Here is a 22,027-nt window from a genome sequence, read left to right as displayed (position 1 = left end):
TTGTTTTTATAACTGGGATTTTTTCTCACGTAAAATATGCAGCTTGATGTGCTCTATCAGTTTAATAATATTTTAGTATTGCATCAGAAATGCATTCTCTGCTTTAAATATCAGTAAAACAGCTGTTATCCAAATATGGATGTAGTGAAGCAAAATGCCAAGTTTCCTTAAATGGCAGTGAAGGACCTCGATACATTTTTATAATTTCACATACACCAAAAAAGATCCTAACAATGTTATTTTGTTAACTAGGTTCTTGCACAAGGTTTATGCCAGCATTTCTGAAACTCTGGGTCATGTGCTAATTTCAGGTGGGTTGCTATTGCCCCACCACCAGACCTGTGGCAGGGGTGCCAGGCGCCGCACCTGGAAGTAGGCATGTACTCCAACTCCTGGCAGCAGGGCCAGGAGCACCTGGTAGCCCGGGACCTTGCCACCCCCAGGAGAGCCAGGAGCAAGAGGATGGCCAGGGGGAGGCAGGGCAGGGCTGGGCAGCTGGTGCTGAGCCTCAAATGGGGCTGGGCTGCTGGCTGGAGAGGAGGCTTATCAGTGGGGGCTTCTGGACCTGGCAAGAGCAGGTGCTGTAACCGGCCTTCAAGAGGTAACCAACCCACGCACAGCAGCAGGGAGCATAATGCTCAGGAAGGAAAGGGGCCACTTCCGAGCCAAGAGGCTAGCTTGGGACCCTGGATCAGCTGCCCCGACAACTAGGGCTAGCCTCCCCCCTACAGCAAATCCCTGGAGATCTTGAGGGCCATGCCTCCACAGGTCACCCCCTAAACCAACCTGTGTCACTGGGACCAGGCACACTGGCGCCATCTGTGGGGCCCACCCAGGGACCACAGCCCCATTGAATCCTGTCCCTGCAGAGGAGTGGGGAGGAGTTTCAGCTGCTGCTGAGATCTAGACTTTAGGCCGGGTTTGCTTCCATCCATGACATCACTTCCAGGTTAATGACATTACTTCTGGGGGGTCCCAGAAAGATTGTCATTCTAAAACATGAGTCCCGGTGCTAAAACATTTGAGAACTATTGACTTATATAGTAGGGTCCCAATCTGCCCTCTGTAATGGCACAGAACTGCCTTTTGTCAAATTGCTGTCCAGAATATGGAAGTGATATTTTATTTGGCCATTCTGTAAAGCTCATGTATGTTTAGGACTGCTAAGTGTTGGGGGAGGGTTTGTAGATTAGAGTCCTAGCAGGCTATTCTTAAGAAGACCTGAGACCTCTCCTTGAACCCCAAACTAGTATATGTGAATGTCTTAATCCATTTCTCCCAGCCCACAGGTGTACACATTTGATCCCTGTTTATATGCAACGTTGGGCAGAAATGGCTTAATCAAAGTCTCTATCTCCCTGTGCTGAACTTGAGTTGAGATCAGCACACTGCAATAGGATAATAATCAAAAGACTCTAATGATTTACTGTGCCATCACAAAATGGCTGGACGTAGGTTGAATGTTAGCACATAAAGAGGTAGGGCGTTTGTCAACTTGGTCATGTTGCAGGTGCCAAATCTATCCCAGATCCACTGTGCCATACTCTGGCTACACCAACTTGATTGTGTGTGTTGACCTCAACTCTTTTTGCTTCCTGTCTTGCTAAAAACGTTGACCAGTGTTAAAAAGTACTGCGCAATTCCTTGCACTGGAGCTTGTGTTTCTCCTGCAACATTCTCTCATGGCACCATGACACCGTTTGACAAATCACTTTTAGAACAGTGAGGTTTCAAAAGCAGCCTATGGTCAGGTGAGGAGGCCTTCTGTGTGTGTAAGTCTTCGCTGCGTACTCTTAAAGCAGCTTCTTGGATCCTGGTTCTTTGTTTCCCTCACTTCTTTCTTTGTTCACAATGTTCCCGGCTCTGTACTGATGAGAGTTTGTGTCCAGCTACCTTTCTTTTGCTTTGTTTTAGTTACAACCGAGAAGGCTGAACCTATTCCTCTTAACATGGACAGGATCACCATCACAAACATTTTTAAAGAATGGTTTTCTGGAAGTATTGTACAAACATAACCTTGCCTACACAAGTCCAATGGTTTGTTTTGTTTTCTTCTGACTGACTCTGAAGGGAAGGAAGAGCTCTATCATAGGAATGTGGTGAGGGCTAAAGTACATTTAATTGTGTTCTGTGGTCTGGAGTGAGCAAATTTAGAACTGTCCACAGCAGGTCTCCTGCTGATAAAAATGGGGGATTGTATGGGTGGTATCTGGACATTGCAGAGGAACTTCAGTTCCAGTGAGGGAAATGTGCAATGAGGGCTTTTCAGAACCACTACTGTTCTTTGCTTGGAGGCTTCACAGGCAGAAGAACCTGATCCTGACCCACATCCCTGGGAATAAGTTCCACTGAAATAATGTGGACTTAATTACAGGCCTTGGGTTTGGGTGCCAGGCAAGTATTTGCAAAGCTGTCCAACTAACGTGGAGTGTAGCTACCCGCAGTATTGGCAGCCAAGGCCTGCAAACCATAAGCTTGCCAAATGCATTAAGAAAGAGCATAGATCACATTGCTGACCTATTTCCATCAGCTACTTTTCCTGTTCTTATTTATGTTCTTTTCCAATTTGGAGGCTTTCTCAGACACACACACAAGGGTTCTGAGTAGGAAAAGTTTATATTTGGAATAGGTATCTGCTATTAAGAAGACTTGCCAGTAGCTATGATTTTAATTGCAGGCTTTAGAACACCTTGCTGATGTTCTTGTGGGGGAGGAGCCATTGTACAACTCCTCCTTCAGGGCGGTTTTCCAAGTTGGGGTGGTGGTGGTGGGGTTAGCTGGACAACAGAAGGAATTTTTCTGTTCCTTGCTTTGAAGCCAATTCATCTGTAATTATTTCTGATTAGAGCTGCAGTCCTGTGCACACCTATCCAGTGGGTCATAATTCCCAGTTATCATGGAAGTGACTTGTAATACAATCCTATGTTGAAAGCAACAGTTTTCAAATGTTCTTTCTCTGTTGCAACAAAAGTCCATGTTTCAGCAGGATTTGGTCCCTATGACCTTCAGAATTCCTTTTTTAAAATACCATGACACATGAATACAGGACAACCAGACTAGAGATCTTTGCTTTATTGTGTACATATGAAAACCCTGACTGCTGTGTTAGAGCCCAATCTTATCCAATTTTCCAGCACCGGTGCAGCCACAATGCAACCCCAAGGTAAGGGAACAAATGTTCCTTTACCTTCAGGAGGCCTCTGGGACTGCCTCCCTACCACAGATGCAGTGCATGCCCCATTGGCACAGCTGCACCGGCACTGGAAAGTTGGATAGGATTGGGCCCTCAGTTGCCTCAGAAGAAATTCCTTGGCCAATTCTGTCTCCTTCCTTCTTGCCATTTACTGAATTGGATAGTATCCGTACATACTGTATTGTGAACAAGCTGTAGCAAATCTTGGGATTTTAGATTTTGTGTACAGAACAAAATTGAAGGAAGTTGGGAGATTTCTTGATCAGCGTAGACACCTGTATTTTCTCATAAATACAAACGTTTACACCAGTGGTTCTCAAACGTTTTAGCCCAGGACCCACTTTTTAGAATGATAGCACAGGCCTACAAAATTTTTCAGAAAGGAAAATGAGGAAGCCGCTTGAACCATTCAGCTATACTATATCTCCAAAACTAAACGTGATAGGGCAAAACAGATGCCATTTTTGGAATCGGCACCCCAAATATACGCAGGAATTGGTGTAACTAAGGAAGCAAAATGTGTGTTGGCCTGTATAATCTGTTGAGACCCACCAGAAGTGATATCATTAACCTGGAAGTGATGTCATGGCCAGAAGTGACATCATTGAGCTGGAAAAATTTTTAAAAATCCTAGGCTCCAATTCTATCCACACTTACCCAGAAGTAAGCCCCACTAATGATCATTGTTAAAAGCATATACATTGTAGCCTGTTAAAAGTATAGAACTCCCCAAATGCAGTCACATACCATGTTGACATCAAGTCTAATATACTAAAATAAAATATTGAAATGAATGGGGACCCACCTGAAATTGTTTTGCAACCCACCTAGTGGGTCCCGACCAACAGTTTGAGAAACAGTGCTTTACAGTGTTTGGGCCCTTTAAGGACATGATGTTACACAGTTTTGCTCAGTGCTGAGATTTATTTATACATTCCCTGCCTTTCCTCTGCTGCCCAAGGCGGCTTACAAACAAACACCACAATAAAACAAGTAAAAACAGAATAAGGACATAGAGGCATAGGTGGTAGATGGTGTGCGTGTGCGTGACAGAAATGTTTTGAGCCCTCGCAGGAAAGCCATGGGGGGGTGGGTTAGTTCTTAGTTCTCCTGAGAGGGAATTCCATAGTTGTAGCGCCAATACTGAAGAGGACTGCCCTCTTGCTGATATGTGCTCTGAGGATGTTTAGTCAACCAGATAGCATAGTAGACTGTGAGAAATTGCAGAAGTGAGTAGCACTTTCTCTAGGGAGAAATGTTCTACATCAGACCTTTTCTCTTTCCCTTTTTATGGTGCTGTCATGCCTCTTGTATAATGCAACACGGGAAAATGTGTTGGTGGCTAAACTTTACCATTTGCAACTCCTCCCATCTTTCCCCATCCTACCATTCGCCTCCACTTTCTTAATGTCTGAGGGCTCCAACTGGTTAGCACAAATGTGTCTTTTCTCCTCTATCAATTTGGAAAGATCCAAAGTGATCTTCTCTGCAGACATTGGAGATAACGTGTGGAAGTGGGAGCAACTTAATAATTCAGATGCAATTTGTTGGTAGAAGTGTTTGAAACCAGGCTGGGGATGCTAACTTGAGCATTCAAGTCTAATTTAGGTTGTGCAGTTAAAAAAAAAAAAAAAGCAATCCTGAGGTAGTGTCCCCTTGGAATCCAGGTCCTATTTTTATATTGGAGATGGTAATTCAGGGCTAAAGGCTGCCCTTAAGGAAATAGTGGTCATTAAAGTAAATAGGAAAGAGCGATAATGAAAGAGTGTGATCCAGAAAAAGATTCACTGTTGACACAGTGGAATTGCTTTAAATAGGTGTGTGTGTCCCAAGAGCTGATTTTCTTTTACCACATACTCAGCTGGGCTACCATGGACGGATTCATCTATGTTCTTCCCAGAAGCTGAGTGGAGGGCAGGGCCTTGTGGCTTTTGGTCTGGTTTGATTTTGGACAGCAGAAGCAGAATTTCTGAAAGATTCCTACCATCTGAAATATTGAACAAATGCTCCACCAAAAATTATAGAATAGACTTAAAAAACCACAGTCTCCCAATAATAACTTTATTTCCAGTAACATATTTATTTAAAGTATTTTGTTTTTAAATTGAAATAATACCTGCTGATTGATGCAACAGTGCTGTTTTGTTGATCATGTCCTGGGGAAAACCAAGTGTGTTAAGTCTGCTGCTGAACCTGCTCCCTTCTCGGACCTGAACTGCCCACCCATTGGATATTTGTTACCTTACCTTGGGGCTGCTATGCAGCAGTGTCCATGCTGGAAAGATGGATAGGATTGGTCTGTTACTGAATTTGCTCTAAATCCTACTTCTGGTATATGTTGGCAACTGCAGCAGTAGTACTCTGGAAGAGAAGTGTGCTGAAATAGTTCTCTCTCACACACACCTCTTTTGCTGGTCAGTTTCAGGGCTGCTTTACACAGCCTTTTCTGCACATGATATTTTTGAATTTCTATCAGACCAGGCTGATTGGTTGCTGCACTGCCACACCCCAAAATGGTCATGCAGATGTTCACGTTGGACGCAGACCGGGGCAGCCCATCCATGAGGCTTGGTGATGCAAATTGCATCAGAGGTAGATAGTGGGACTGTGAGAGGGCAGCTGATTTGGGGTGCCCATCACCCCATAGGTGCCACTGCTGCCCGCTAAAAGCAGATCATCTCACCTTGCTCCTGGCACAGTTTCCTCAGATGCAGGTTTGACATACAGAGATCACACAAACAAAGGAGCTTCTTCATGCTCCACACCAGAAGTGTGTTAGGGGCTTTTTGTGTGTGTGCAGAGGTAGTGGTAGCAGGCTTGGGGTGGTATTAGGCAGCATTCCAGGTCATGTTGCCCCGGATGCAGAAGTCAGCATTGATTTGCTTTTTCAGCATCATCTTAATATTGGAGTCAATATGCTCGTAGGAGTTTGTGTGTGTTCGTATCACCTCTTCCCTAGATGGCAGCCCAGGCAGAAGTCAACACAGACAGACGAGAACCCCCAGTTGCCAGAAAGGTGTCTGGGAACGGGCCCCTTTGTTGAAAGATGTCGGTCAAACCTTTCTGCATGCTTTCACCCTGGCCCTGGGTATGTTTTCAAAAGTGTGAACTGAAGATAAAAAATATTGTTTCTATTATTTTTTTCCTCTTAATTTTCATGGCTGCTTCTTTAATCTTGCTTAAAAAACACTAATAGTGAAGTTGTTGAATTTCAGGGGGGAAAGGCGACCCAGGAGATAGAAACTTGGAAGATTCATTTGTATTTATGAAGTTTTTGCCAGGGCCGAGAGAAGAAATTGACATTCCTAGAATGTTTTGCTGTAGGGCCTTGCTCAGCTCTGGAAAAAAAAGATCTAAATTCCCAGTTGGCCCCATTTTCACCAATTAGATACTTGAATATTTTTACGGTCTTTTGCATATCTATTTACCGATCGTAATGAAACAACCATACAGTGAAGATTCTCCTGTCAGATCCCATGCACGGATAGCCACTTCAGCTCAAGTCGAGGCATGTTCGATGTCACTTCAGGACACTGGTTAGTGGAGGATTTTGTTTGATGCTGTCCCAAAACCACTTTGCTGCTTGGAATGTGAGGCTCTGAACCAGACAAGCAGTGGCTTTGTAGCGAGCACCAGGACTTGCTCAGGAAGTCGCTATGTTTGAGCCCTTCAGAGAGGGCTGAATGTTATTAACATCGACATAGGTAAGCTAACAAGGAAAGGTAAAACAACCTTCACAGGACCATTGCCTGAAAGGAAAATTCCTCCCAGAATAGCTTCTTGGCAGGACAACCCGTCCTCCTTCACTGAGCATAGTCAGCACAATATGACATGTGTTGCCTGCTGCTTCGTGCAACCACTCGTAGATGCCTGTGGGCACGATCCACGGGGATGCTGTCCTGCAGAAAACCCAGTTGAAGTGGCACAATTGTGTGATTACTGGCCCTTCTGGAAGTACCTGGCTGCCTTTTTTTTTCTTTTTCTTTTTTGCTGTGCTATTTTCATAGCTTCAGTGTATGTACCTGTGGAAATGCTGTCAGTTTCTTTTGCATGCTTGAGAAAAGAAATGGATGGCAGGAATGCTCTCATGCTTCAAGAACCGCTCAGGTTGCTGCTGCCCACAGAGGCATGTCAAAAGAAAGTTTGCTAAAGAAAAAAGCGCAATATAGGTTAGCCGATGTTAATCTGTGTGAAGGTAAATTTATGATTTTAAAATGACTGCAAGCTAGTCCTTTTGTAAGGAGTTTTGATGGATGGGTGGGAGGTCATTTGGCGCAAGCTCTCACCCTAGTTGTTCTGTGGGTGACATGTAGAAGGGAACCCTTGGATCCAACCCACTTTGCACAGCATACTTATATATGCACATTTATTCCAGGGTACTTTAAGGAGATATTGCCCTTGGTGAATTAGGGCAAATGGGCTCAGTGAACCTGAGCCATTTATATCAGAGAGCAGCACAGAAAATGGCACAAGACATTTGGGAAAAGAAAGTGGGAAATGTTGACACTAGCACCTGATATATCCAGTACTTAATTTTTCATTTTTATTTGGATGTCTTAACGAGGCTGTAATTCTTGCTCTCTGGGTATCTGTGTTTCTGGTCCCATGCTGTCAGCTAAATTTTAACATCTAAATAAAGCACAGTTTGCATGCTAAGGTCAAGTGGCACTTTCTTTTCAGGCCTGTGCAGCTGTATAGTTTGCTGCTATTACATAAGGTTCTGGTGTGGAACTGCAGAATGTGAATACTTGGTAACTGTCTTGTTTTATGTAATCTTTATGATGGGGTTCTTTCCACACTTGGTAAAGTGTTGACTCTACACAGGAGGTCCATGAGACCCTGAGAAGTGAACCATGAGCTCTCAGGGGGAAAAAAAACAATGATCACTTGATCTCTTCCAGTGTTTCACCAAGGGAGCGCTCCCCTACAGACTACTGAAGTGTCAGCTGTGGTTGTAGGTAGTCCGTTCTCCACCCTCTCTGGAGATCCATCACTTGCTGAGGTGCCAGTTGTGGGCGGGTCTATTCTCCACACTTTTTGGTAGTCTGTGGAGGAGCGCTTACTTGGCAAGATGCTTCCCCATGGACCACAATTGAGGGCAGAGAATGGATCCCCCACAGCTGGTATTTCCATGTCTCGCCGAGCGCTCCCCCATGGGCTACCAAATTGAATAATATTTTTGTGTGTGTTGGGGATGAAGGGGGTTGCATATGGTCCACAACAATTCCAATGTTTGCCTCTGTGGTCCACAGGCTCCTAAAAGTTAGGAACCACTGGTTGACATGCTGTCTTTTGAGTTTTAAAGAAAAAACTTACCAAGGAAAATTCTCCTTTCTTTGTAAGGGTGTCCCTAGGTTATTCATAGAGGCTTTGCTGGGCATCTGTTCATGTCGCAAAATCCTTCAGCAAAGCTGACCTCGCTACTTTTTAATTGTATTTAGCTCCCAGCAGGGTGTTTAATGTTGCTGCTGTTTGGAGGAATAGATTTTTAGACTGCCTCCCAGATCTGATGTCAAAATTCTGTTACTGTGAATGTGCACATATGGTCCCTTTTTGTTGAGTGATCATTATTTTAAATACTGCATTTGTAAACTCTTGGGTTTAATAGGGTGAGGCAGAAGTTCAGTCCTGGTTCTATTTCAGTTCATCTTGATAGGTATCTGTATCTTTGCTGTTTGGACTTATCATGGGCAGCGCAAACCTATTTGCTGTCCAAGCCCATCCACCCGTTTCACTAATACCCCCTCAGATTCCACCCCTAACAGTGCAATCAGTAATGTGTGCTTATCATCACCCTTCCACCACAAATGCATGCCAGCATCCCCACACACCCCCAGTATGTATCATCTTTGCCCTGGTCCAGACCGCTACCACTTTTTGTAAAGTAGCTTGGCAAGGAGAATGCTGAGAGTGGAACCTCTATACTCCCAGTAATATTTCTGTTCCAAAGCTGAGATCTTTCTGTTCCTTCTCTTTCTTTTTGTGATGCGAAAGCTGGGCCACTTGATCTCTCTACTCAGGTATGCTTCGACTATACCCAAGACTCATTCCCCTAGCTAGCACGGGGTAATACTAGTATGCTGCAGCTTTTTTTGAGGATCACATGTTATCCATGTATTTTAAAAGGGGAAAGAAAAGAAAAGGAAAGAAAAAAAACAGTGATTAATATCTCTTGTATTTGTACCTGTGATGGTGCATGCAGGGATGGCCCAACTGAATCTACTGCCTGATGATCCACTGCCCCCAGAAATACCAAAAAAAAAAAAAAAAAAAAAGCCAGTTACCCCACTCCATCTTGCAAGATCCTTTTCAAGAAAACAGGAAGTGAGGGTTGTGCTGGGAACTCCCAGAGTGTCTTGCACTTTCTGTTGTATTTAAAGGAACTGTGCAAGGAAGAAGCAAAGTAAATTAGGGCAGGTTGTTTGGGTGGGCACAGTAGTGATCCACTTCCTTACCTACTCAACCTGTTTAAATTGCATGAGAACAGAATGAGGTGAGTAGGTACAGAAGTGGATCATTGTGGCTCCATTCATGGAAGATGGAGGGAGATGAATGGAACCTTTTGAACCTGCTCCTCCTCCTCCCGCCCATCAATCCACATGAGCAGCATCATTCATGTCCTAGATGGGCCAGGCCTGAGTACATATGAATTTTGCACCTGGGCATTGGCACTTGATTACACAGCTCCACATAAAAGCAATGGCGGGCCTCCCCAGCCCAGTGCCCCGGGGCAAAGGTCTGCAATGGTGCCCCCCAGTTCAGGATGCCTCTGCCCCCCCCCACTCACCATAACATTGAGGAGCCTCACGTGACTTCAGGATGTATCAGAAAAGCCTCCTGCAAACTGAAAGCACAGGAGCCTTAGTGAGGCTTCCGCGCAATCCTGGAGGCATGCAAGGCTTCCCACCCGGGACATTTGCCCCATTCAGTGAATGGCAGGTCTGCCACTGCATAAAAGGTCCCACCTCTTTTATTATCTAGAGATCTGGTGTCGCATAGTGGCTAAGAGAAGAATAACAATTTAGGTGATAGCCATTGGGAAGTCACTCCTAATCAGCCTCAGATATAATATGGGAATAATAAAGCTTTACATAGCACATACAGTTGTTGAAAGGGTTGCAAGATAATAATGTGAAGTGTTTTGAATGCTCAGAGGCATATAAAGGCTGATAATGATAAATAATTATCTACACAAACTCTCAGATTGGCAATTAATTTGTTGGATAGTCTTCCCCCACCATGCTGAGAATAAACACCTTGGACTGGATTCACTTGTTGGGCTTGCACAGCATCTAGCCAGACCGAGCGGTGGGAGCATATGGCAGCGCAGGCTTTAATCTGATACAGGCATGGATTTCTGGAATTCCCCTTCTTAGCCTGCTTAGCTAACTTGCATTGCAGAAGTACTTTGGGAGTTTTCAGGAGACGAATCTTAAAATGGAAGCAGTAAGCAATCGGTCCAATAACTCAGAAGTTCAGTCAAGGCAACAGGCTCCTTGGCCCAGTTGAGGCATGGTATGGTTTAATATGAAATAATCATGCTGCTATTCCCTAATTATGAAATATGTTTTAGTAACTTTATTGGTATGTTAGTTGTGTCGTTTCTCTCCCCTCTTCCCCAGTAACCTCCAAGAAAAAAAAAAAGTCCTCCTGAAAACATTTTTGTCAAGAAATTGCCAGCTGCAACACAAAACGTTTTGTCAGGAATAGTGTGTTTCTGATTTTCAGCAGTTGTCATATCAGTGTCTTCTGTTTTAGGTGGATTTGTATGCATTGTGGGTGATTATTTACCAAGTAAAACAGCTATCAGGAAGCTTTTGGCTGTTAATGTAGCTTTGCTTTCATCTATGGTAAACTGTACCTTCTAACGTTATTTTATTGTTTCCTTAAGATACTATCCCTATTGCAAAGGAAATGCCAGCTTACAGACCTGTGTTATACATGTTTACTCAGTATCAAGATACACTTTGTTCAGAGAGACTTCCTTCCAGTTCAGTGTGCATAAAACCGCAGCCTTAAGTTTTCAAGGGTATAACACTCTGCTGAGATGGATGTGTGAAAATGACATTGACTTCTCTGGTACATGTATTGACGTCCCACTCTCATATTTTTAACACTATCACAAGAGGCTTCAGTTCATGGACATACTTATGAGGAATGCTGTTGATTTACTACTTTACCCACTGCCATCACTAGGTTGCTGGAGGTCCTGGGGCCAGGTCTTGCACTGGGCTGTCCTATGGCATTTTCTCATGGTTCCTTAACTATGGTACCATTACTGTCACCTGTAATGAAGATTCAGGAGTCAGCCCTGCTGGGTGGGCCTTCTGATAGGCTTGGTAGGTCCTAATCTGGTCAGCCTTTGACCCTACCTGTCAAATAATATCACACAAAACTTAATTGTGCCCTGCCTTGAAGATGTGACTCCTACCACAAATGTTTGCTCTCATACTGTTTACATCATAAGGTTCTGAAATTGCAGAACCAATTTACATCAACAAATGTATTCAAAAAACTTGCCTTGTCTAAGCAACATAAGTTAGACCAGGGGTGCCCAAACCCCGGCCCGGGGGCCACTTGCGGCCCTCGGGGACTCCCAATCCGGCCCTCAGGAAGCCCCCAGTCTCCAATGAGCCTCTGGCCCTCCGGAGGCTTGCTGGAGCCTGTGCTGGCCCGATGCAACTGCTCTCAGTGTGAGGGTGACTGTTCAACCTCTCACCTGAGCTGTGGGATGAGGGCTACCTCCACTACTTGCTGTTTCACATCTGTGATGCAGCAGTGGCAGTGAAGGAAAGGCCAGCCTTGCTTTGTGCAAGGCCTTTTAGAGGCCTTGAGCTACTGCAAGACCTTCATTCATTCATATAAGTTCCATCTCTAATATATTCATTTATGTAAATTTATTCAAATTTTAAATGTAAATTAATTCTTTTTTTCCCCTGGCCCCCAACACAGTGTCAGAGAGATGATGTGGCCCTCCTGCCAAAATGTTTGGACACCCCTGCGTTAGACCTATGAGTTGCTCATGGGGCTTGGAATTTGACTTCTGAGTACTTGCAGCCATATCACCTCACGTGGGGCAAAGGAGAAATTACAATGTAGCCTCATGTGATAGTAGTCCAACAGCCCTTTACCTTTGCAAAATGTCCTTGGAAGGGTAGAAAAATAGCAGAGAAGGGGCAGAGTGGGAGTGCATTTCCTACTAATCCCAGAGAATTAGGGAAGGAATTAGGGTTTCTTTCCAATTCTAATTTTCCCTGAGCCCCCTTATTCTACTCCCCCCCCCCCATGGTACTATACTTTTCTTTCCTCTTAACAGTGTTCCATATTTACATTAAGCTGACGGTTTACAAGGGAGAAGCAGCTGCCTGTCCAGGCCGTTTGTGACATTTTGTATCTCTGCCAATGGCAGACAGAGAGACCATGATAACCTCTGCTTGTAAAACCCACCATGACATTGAAGCAGATTAGCCAGTGGTATTAAGAGACACAATGCAGGCAGAGCAGACAAAATTGGAGAAAGATCCTACAAGAAGCGAGCGATCAGTAAACGAAGACAAGATTCATATGATTTGTGTTTTTGTTGTTCTGTAAGTGTAGAATGTTATACATACTGATAAATTCTTAAATAAAATTGGCTAACCGTGCAACTTCACATAGTGCTTGCTGTCTCTCATGCCTGGCTTTGCCAAAAGCTTTGATGGTTTTCTTACTTCCTGTTGGTCACCCTTGTCAGTAATAGAAACATTGCCCTGTGTTTTTTCCTAACAGAGACTCTGTGCCTTTAATGGCTGCTCATGGCCTAGACCTAGAGTCCTTCTCAAAAGGAAATAACACAACCCTGGATTTCAAAATATTAAGTGTTCTACTCCCACTTGGCTGCTGACAAGTAAACAGGCCTCTTTGTTTTCTGCTTCTCACCAACCAAGTATGTGGGTTTTTCTCACCAGCAGATGACAGACTTCCTTTCTAAGGGTTGCTCATTGTGCTCCATTTTGTACTTGCATTCAGAAAGAACTGTGTATAAAATCCACCCATTTCTTCCATGTTGATTGTGAGGTGTGCATGTGTGTAGATAACCACCTTTTACCTTTAAGAAATACTGAACTAGAATGGGAGAAGGATCAAACCCAGCTTTGAAAAGGAGAGTAGCATGAAAAGCCATCTTCAGAACATTTTTTTTAAGTGGAGGAATGATGGGTAGCAGCAAAGTTTCAGCTTTCTAATAGGTGATTTTGTAATGCACAAATTCTGTGTTGGATCCTTCATAGTGCTCAGAAAACTGACAATGAACAGATAAACAAATATGTTGTCTAATCCTGTGAGCCTCTGTTCCCAGAGCACTTCTGAGGCCCAAGTGTGCAACTTGTACCATTCCAGGTACACTGGAACTCTTACCTGTACTGCAATCTTGGTATACCTGCAGCCACCCCAGTCTTCACTTTCCCACCCCTCCCCCCTGTAAAACTGTGCCACAATTCTCTGCATGTGCCATTTTATTTTAACCCTTTAGGTTAAGAAATTCTTCATAGGCATGCTGAGTAGAGTGAACACTGTGACCCCTCTATCATGGTTTTTTTTTATTTTTTTGCATTCTGAAGTTTTAAGCTTGCAGGTAGCTTATGTTTTCATATTAGTTTGTGTTTTAACATCAGCACAGGGGAGGGGAAAGGAATCAAACTGAAACTAAAATGATCATGAGCACAAACACCCTGTCTTCTTCTTCCCCCCATGTCTCACACACTCTTAGAACATCACACAGGAAAAATACAGGTTGGGTCTCATTATTCGCAAGGATTCCTTCCAATAACTCATGTGGATGGCAAGAAATGTACTATAGCAAATCAATTTAAAAAACAAAGTTTCTTTGCACTGGTGATTTAAAAACAGCCTTGCTGACTTTTGTAATGCACACAGATGATCAGTCTCTCTCCAGGAGCTTAGGCTTCACTAGGAGGCAGCAATCCCTCCTTTCACCAGGAACCCCAGCAAGGGGGAAAGAATGGAGAAAGTGATAATCACTGCCATTTAGCCTTCTTTCACGTGCTCAGGGGGAAGGGAGAAACCTGCAGAGAGAATGATTGATGGATTGTCAGCTGGCTGCCCTCTCTCTTGCATTATTAAGACTGTTTTCCTTTAAAGGGCCCCTCTCATCAACTTTGAGACAGAAAAATCTGTGGATACTTAGGTTATACCTATAATCACTTGTATGACTACAACAGTAAAAAGCAGTTTTTTAAAACTATGATTTTAAAGGGGTGCGTTTTTCCTCTTCTCCAGGGATCAGCACATTCCTTCTCATTTGTAGGGACCATTCGTGTTGAGTCAAATCCGTATATAAAAAATCAGTCTGGACCTGTACTTTGTTCTGGGTGCACTCTCTGTATAACAACCTGTGACTTGGAGCTATGATCTTATTCAGTGACTTTCTTCCATGTTCTCATTGGAACAAAGTTCCTGCTTGTGTATTCTCAAAATAAATGATCTTGAACATTCCTGAAAATAAGATTGTTTGATTTTTTTTCCTTTCTCATATCCAGTTATTACCAGAATTGTGTGTGTGTGTGTGTGTGTGTGTGTGTGTGTGTGTGATTCACTGGTAAGCAAAATGCCAAACTAGAAAGCAGTTTTGTAACCCTGAAAGGGCTTGTGTCTGCAGTCAATAGTGTAGCAAAAGGCAAACTTTTGATCTAAGATAGAAGCTGAATAAAAGAGAGATCCATGGATCACCAGTCAGTAGCACAGAAGGAGTGTGTGGCTCAAGCAGTGGGTGTCAGTGGCACTCTTGAAGAAAAATGGAATTTACAGGGCTGGCTGTCTCATAGATTCAAGAATGAGTTAGTGTCTGTCTCGTACATTGTGCATCTGCTTCTTCCCTGCTAAGTAGACCAGAAGCAAAGGCTCAGAGAGATTGTATTTTCCAGATGTACTGTGCACCACCACAGGGGCATTATATAAAGGAAGGTTTGGACTTGACTTATTGCACTTATGCCTGCTAGGTTGGCTACTACATATCTTTGCCCAGTGCATGAGAGTTTTGGGTGGGGCATACAGCCATCTGCTGTACAACGTTCAGTCTAAGCGTACATTATGCATAATTTGGCAATATAGTTTTGAAATAAGAGCAGTAGCATAAAATGATGTATGTCTAGGACCTCAGATGCCACAATACCATTGATGAACATGCTTACCCAGTGGCGATGGTACCCGTGCAGGGCCTCAGGTGTGGAGCACTGGATAAAATGTTTTCTGTAAGCATGGGAATGCAGTGTGCACTGTGTGCTGATTTCCTGTTCTGCTCATGGCATACTTGCTGGTATGAAAGAAAATGGGGCGCCCCATAAAAGCTCTGTACAGCTTTGAATTGAGGCCAGAAGCTATTCAATTTAAAAGTTGAATGAGGTTGCTGATAAAGCTTTTTATTGATGCAGCTTTCTCCTCCTCCAGATTATTCTGAAATGACTGCAGCAAGATACAGACCTACTTGGGATTTGGTGCTTGACCCTCTTGTGTCCTGTAAGCTCTGCCTTGGGGAATATCCAGTGGAGCAGATGACGACGATAGCACAATGCCAATGCATCTTCTGTACTCTGGTTAGTAGGCATCCATTTACATGTCTTTTCTGCAACTTATTCTGTATTACATCCTCTCTTAAATTACATTGAAGTGACAAGGGATGCACCTGTGGGACTGTGGTCTAGGTCAGTGGTTTTCAAACTTTTAGCACTGGGACCACTTTTTAGAATGAGAATCTATCAGGACCCACTGGAAGTGATGTCATGACTGGAAGTAACATCATCAAGCAGTAACATTGTTAACAATCCTAGGCTGCAATCCTACCCACACTTTCCAGGAGTAAGTCCTATTTATTACCATTGTTAAAAGCATATACATAGTAACTTGTTAAAAGTACAAATCTGTAACATTTTCCCAAATGCTGCAGTCACATGCACTTGTAGCATCATGTCTAATATATTAAAAATAAAATGAATGTGGACCCATCTGAAATTGGCTCACGACCCACCTGGTCTGTGAAACACTAGTCTAGGTTAACATGCTATTTTCTGTGAACATGTCTTGGACCTGTAGCAGAAATCCTGTGAGTCCTGGGACTGCTATGGAGCTAGTATAACTTATGTGTCTGTAATGTTCAATTATACTAATATGGAAAAAGAATGGTTTGGATGATACTATTATTGTCTATAATGCCTCACTCATTAAGGCATGCACACACATCTTGGCTGCTCCCTTCGCTTCCCCAGTAATCCAAATCACATAGTAAAGGGGGCTTTGCTTGAACAGCTGCCCCAAATTTACTCCTATGCAGGAGTAAAGCAGCCTGAATGTGGTAGAATGAAAATAGGGAAATGTGTTGGGTTTTAGTGATTGACTGGCACAGTGGACGTTGGGTAAAGAACTAACAGTCCAATCCTAATGGGCTTCTCCGCAACAGAGCCTGCCTTATGGCAATCATAATATCCATAATATCACTCCAGCAGTGCATGAAGTTCCGTACTGCAAGAGCGCCAACAGAGAGGCCACAGAGGCCCACTGCATGCCAGAGGATGGAACAGCACCCATTAATGACTGAGTCGGTGGAGGAGGTGGAATGGGCAGCAGGCATGTCATGGAGGTTGGAGGGAGTGGCACCTGGTGTGAGTGACTTGGTGCCAGGTGCTATCCCCTTCCTTGCTTTTTGACATTCCCCCTTTCTGTCCTCAGATTTGTGCCAGTGAAGAGCCGGCACAGGTTTGAGGAGACCCATTGGTGAGTGAGAAGCTGATGGTGGGCCTCATGATCTCTCTCCCCTGCAGGATGCAGTGCAAACTTTTTTGGTGCATTGGGGGGGGGGGGTGGGGAAAGTTAGGATTGGGCTGTAAGTTCCATCCCTTATTCAGCTGTGAGGTAAGTCCTAACTTTCAACCTAAACGATGTCACAGAGTTATTGAGAAGATAAAATGGAATAAATCCCATATGTATCACCCTGAGTTCTTTAGGTAAAGCAAAGAAGAGATAAACATGGAATAATAATGTTACTGTGACCCCACAGTGTTTAGGTGAGCTGGCATCTGGGGCTTATTCAGACCCAGTTGTTACAATAAATAACTTTTTGTGGTAGCGTTTATTAAATCGCATAAGCTTCTTCGTGAAAAGCACATCTGGAGGAAAGAGGGAAATGGAACAAACATGAAGCGTCTTTGTGCCACATCCGTAACATTTCAAACAAAGAAACAAAAGAGCAATCTCTGAACTGGTTGCATAGGGCTTGACACCTCAGTTTCAAAAAGCAAAGGACCATCCGCTGAAGGTCATCTGTGTACAAGTGCTAGATAGGTGGGAAATGTGTGGGGATCAATAGCACTGCATCCTTCAAATTTTTTTTTAAAGTCACTTTATTGTGTATTTACATGAGGGTAATAACTTGGTTAAGGATGCTGAAAGGTAGTGAATATATTGGTTTCAAGTGCTCTTTCCTCCTCAGGAAAAAAATCCATATTACATTTCCCATAGAATGCGTTATAGTCACAAATTGGTTAGCATGTCTTTTCTTTCCTAAACCTACCTTTTATTTTTTTTAAAATTTATTTTGCAATGGAGACTAAAATTTAGCAATATGTTTGGCATATTTTCTTCTGATCCATTGTTCTAACTGTTCTGTACAGAGAACAGATGTTGCCTTCTGGCTCTAAACAACTGTAGCAGTAATAAATCTGTGGATCAAATCCAGCAGAGTTCTGCCCAAACACATATAAAGCGGTGCATAGCATTGGTTTTGCAAATGTAATATGCTGCATGCAGTGTGTGCTTAACTACAGCCCTTGTCAGAAAGGGCCTATCACAAGTCCCAACAGCAGTCTCTGATTGGAGTTGATCATCTATACAAATTGCCAGTCTGCTCTCTGGTAGTAAATAGAAGCTATTCTTAGAAGAGTAGATGAATGGTGACTTTCAGCTTCAGATGCCAGGGTTGATGACAGATACCAGTCAATATAAGAAGAGTCCCACTAGATCAGGTCAAAGGCACATCTAGTCCAGCTTCCTGTATCTCACCATGGCCCAGTCAAAAATTTGTCAAAATAATAGTCTAATATTTTTAAAACCTGAACTTTATTAGTATAACAGCAACAACAAAATACTTTAATATCAATTAGTTTAATATCTATGCTAATTTTTAAAAAGAATATTATTGAAAGAGACCAGCTCTGGTTAGTAAATACTCTTGATTAATTAGCATACTACTGAGCAAGAAATGTACACATCCTATACTGACCAAACCATCTTTAAATTAAAGCATTTTAAATTAAAGTTAAGAAGCATTTTTTCTGATAACTGGTTTTAGGATTTACTAAGATTTTCCCAAAATATGTTCCTGTTTCTCAACCAATAATCCTACTACTACACTGTGTCTCCAGCTTAAAGTATATTTAATAGAACAGACTTTAGGCCCTTGTGTATTGATACAGGTTTGTATCCAGCAGAGCTCTAGTAGGAATGGAAGACACTTCTGCAGGGATAGGGGCCTGCTTTGATTTCCATCAGTTTCCCCTCACACTTCAACTCCTGTACTATATCAGGACCCCTTTCAGGGGTCCTCCACTCTCAGAAGAGACTTTTTGGAGGTGCACAAGGAGCTGCAGCAGACAAGAGGAAGCAGGAAAACCGCATTCTGCAAGAAGAGCTTTTGTTGACAGTTCTTTGGACAAACACATGATGAACACAGACCTCTGGCCCAGTTTTACCCTTGCAGTATGCTAGTGTGCCATGCTGTTATGGCAACTGCTCTGCTGGTCTGCAGAGTGCTACTACTGGTGCAAAGGCTGGAATACCACATGGCACCAGTAGTGCCCTACAGATTGACCACCAGTGAGTTTTTGCCAGCGGTGGGGCAGATTAGTGTGGGACGGGGTAGATTATGGTGGCACCAGAATTCACCATATCCCGAACTCTAATCCCACACCTGACATGCTCCTTGTGGTGCTTCAGGTCTAGACAAGCAAAAGAGCTGGTTTAGATCTGAGGAATCCAGTAGGGGACCAGCCAGTCAGTGACTGGGCAGTAAGTAAAGTTTTTTTTCTCTTACCTCCCCCTGATCCCTGATCCACACAGGATGCAGCGTGCTGATCATGTGCACTGCATGATAGTATTCGTAGTATTGGGCCTTTCAGCATCCTGTAAACTTTCCTGACAAGCAAGGATAGAATCATTTGACTTGGGATCAGATTGTTGTGCCAACAAATCAGGATAGTACAATATTCTTTTATATCAGCTATAACACAAATGCCTGGCAAATGGATATATATCCATATCTATATTCCTGCATCTGTTCAGGAGGAAGCAGACCTTCACAAGTCATCACGCCAGGGTCCTGACCCTCCCTCTAGTAAGGTGGCAAGACTATAAGCACACAGAACACCTTTCCCTGAGTTTTCCATGAATTGCAGAGAATGCTGGGGGAGGTCTCTTACATTGCATTGAGCTACTTGTCCATTCAGTGCATTAAGTGGTCCTCTGCCATGGGGGTAGGGGAAGCTTTACAACAGGCAAACCGCATCTCAGCATGTCAAAATTGCAGCATGTTGTGGCTCTTTCCATTCCTGTGGGTTTAGGAGCATTTGCAAAAGGCTGAGGAGAGGGGAAGGATTAGTGGCAAGCAGTAGTAGTGGCTGGCTACTGACCCAAAATTTGTGGAAACCTTGTGTGTTTGAGAGAGAGAGAGAGAGACCCAGTTTCCTCTTGATACCAGGTAGCGAAACCGAGAAAGACCTCCAACTAAAACTTTGCAAGAGAGGGTCACTATCTGTCATAGTAAACATTACTTGGCCCAATAGTCTGACTCAGTAAGGGCAAATTCTTATTCTGATTCCCAGATACGCACATGCTTACTTTTTCTCTGCTTTTCAAGAACTTTTCAAAGTTCTGTTCTTCTTTCCAGTTAAATAATTCTAAGATAGGTGATTTGGGATGCTCACGTTTTTCTGCCCTATTAATTGCCCTGCATAACTCAAACACATGGATAGCTCAAAGTGTTGCCCAGAAAGATTAGAATAGTGTCTTTCTGTATGTTTGGTTTTAGATAATAGAAGCTGCCAAAGAGCAGGTGCTTCTATTCTAGCCATTCTCATTCCAACATTTTTTTTAATGTGTAGCCACCACTGTGTTCTCCTGGCAGTTTGCAAGGGCATCTGCTATGCGTGGTGTTCAACTGGTTGGTTAACATATCTTAATCCAGGGCCATTTTAAAGTCATACTTCTTGGAACTGCATCTGAAGCCTTGTATACATCATGGCAGTGATTAAAATTGCAGTAATATTCTTAAAGAAACTATTTGCCAGCCCAAGGGGATTAGCATGGTACTAAGGAAGCATAAGCCGACCCCTTTTTTAGCTTTAACATTTATCAGCTGTCAGGATGGGGTGAGTGTCAGAACTTTCTAAGGTTATCATGCTGTTTCTTCTGGTGTGGAGCAAATACATTGGTCTAGCATGTTTTCTAGCTTTATCTGCAAGGAATGACACACAGCATCTGTGAGTTTGATGTTCATTTGAACATCAAATGATGTTCCTTTTTTCCTTCATACTTCATTCAGTAGTTCAGCCTTGCAAATAATCAAGAGGGCATTCATATCCTGGTTGACCTGGGCCACATTCCTGCTACAGGGCTCCCCTGCTAACTTGATGCTCCTCTTCCTCCCTCATCTAGAGCAGGGGCAGGGCACAAAGCCACATCTTTACACAGTTCTCCACACCACACCACAGTCATGGGTGTTCACTTTCTCTTTTCCATTCTTAGAACTTAAGGCTCTTAACAGCACTGTCTTAAGCATGTCTACTCAGAAGAAAGTCTTGTGGAATATAGTGGTACTTACTCCCAGATAAGTATGCATAGGACTACATCCTAGGCCTGGGAAGCTTCAACCTGGAGCCAGCCTCCACCAAATTGCTATGCAGACTGTGTGGGCTTCATTCTTTCTCTCCCATTCTTGGGGGAGAGAGATTCTTTTTCCATTCATGCAGGCAAATGCTGTGGGACTGATAGGGATAACCTTTTCATTCTGTCCCTCTAGAGCTCACTTGCTCTCTTTTCCCCTTTTCTTTTGGTGACTTTCCTTGTGGCAAAGACAAATTGCACAAAGTGTCTGTGATGCCTACCTTCTTATAATAGGAACATTTAAGATGAATGAAGTTATCAAGTAATGATTTTTGGTATGAGAACTTGGCATTTTTAATATAGACGTGTGGCTGTTGGCTTAAGTGCAAAGGAGCAAACTCCTAATGGCAACGAATTTATTTTACCGTCTGTTGCCAGCTTTGATGCGTGAATATTTAGTATCGTGTGTCACTGTACGAGCATGGCATAATTTGTCTTTTATGGGTAATGACAGCACAATATTTTATGTTGTGTGAAATTACTTTCATCATTTCCTGCTGTGCAGTTTGCCAGTGAACTTTGTGATGGTGGGTATGATTGTGGGAAAAGTGATTGTAAGAATAGGTCCCCATGGTAATCTGAAAGCAATATGTGTGCATAGCATATTAAGGAGATATGCTGCTGCTGCTGCTGCTGCTGTCAGGAAAGGAAAAGAAAATTCAGACTATCTTTGGTAATATTTCTAATTGAATGGGGGGGGGGAAATCAATCATAATTGCAAAATGCACTCAGCTCTGAAAATGCTCTTTGAGGACTAAATGTTGTCATTAAAAATGTATGCGGTTTCATTTTAATTCACATTCAGCATTTGCAAATGGGGGAGATAATAGAAGCATGCAGTATACATCATACTGTTATAGATGTCCATCCTACTTACTCAGACAAGTGCAATGCAGGTAGTGTGGCTGA

At 43.2% G+C, this 22,027-nt stretch overlaps 1 protein-coding gene across 3 annotated transcripts in view; it reads left to right on the top strand.

Moving 5' to 3' along the window:
• RNF144A (ring finger protein 144A) overlaps nt 1-22,027 on the top strand; it is a 114,574-nt gene that overhangs the window by 25,949 nt on the left and 66,598 nt on the right. For all 3 annotated transcript variants that reach the window (XM_066612268.1, XM_066612252.1, XM_066612261.1), the window contains exon 2: nt 15,638-15,783. In XM_066612268.1, the coding sequence (XP_066468365.1) occupies nt 15,638-15,783 (146 nt within the window). The remainder of the gene's footprint in view (nt 1-15,637; nt 15,784-22,027) is intronic.

This window comes from Tiliqua scincoides, chromosome 1, assembly GCF_035046505.1.
Source record: "Tiliqua scincoides isolate rTilSci1 chromosome 1, rTilSci1.hap2, whole genome shotgun sequence".
In the NCBI taxonomy this organism is placed as follows: Eukaryota; Metazoa; Chordata; class Lepidosauria; order Squamata; family Scincidae; genus Tiliqua; species Tiliqua scincoides.
The sequence above is the reverse complement of the archived record's forward strand: the minus strand, read 5'-3'. Positions and strand labels throughout refer to the sequence as shown.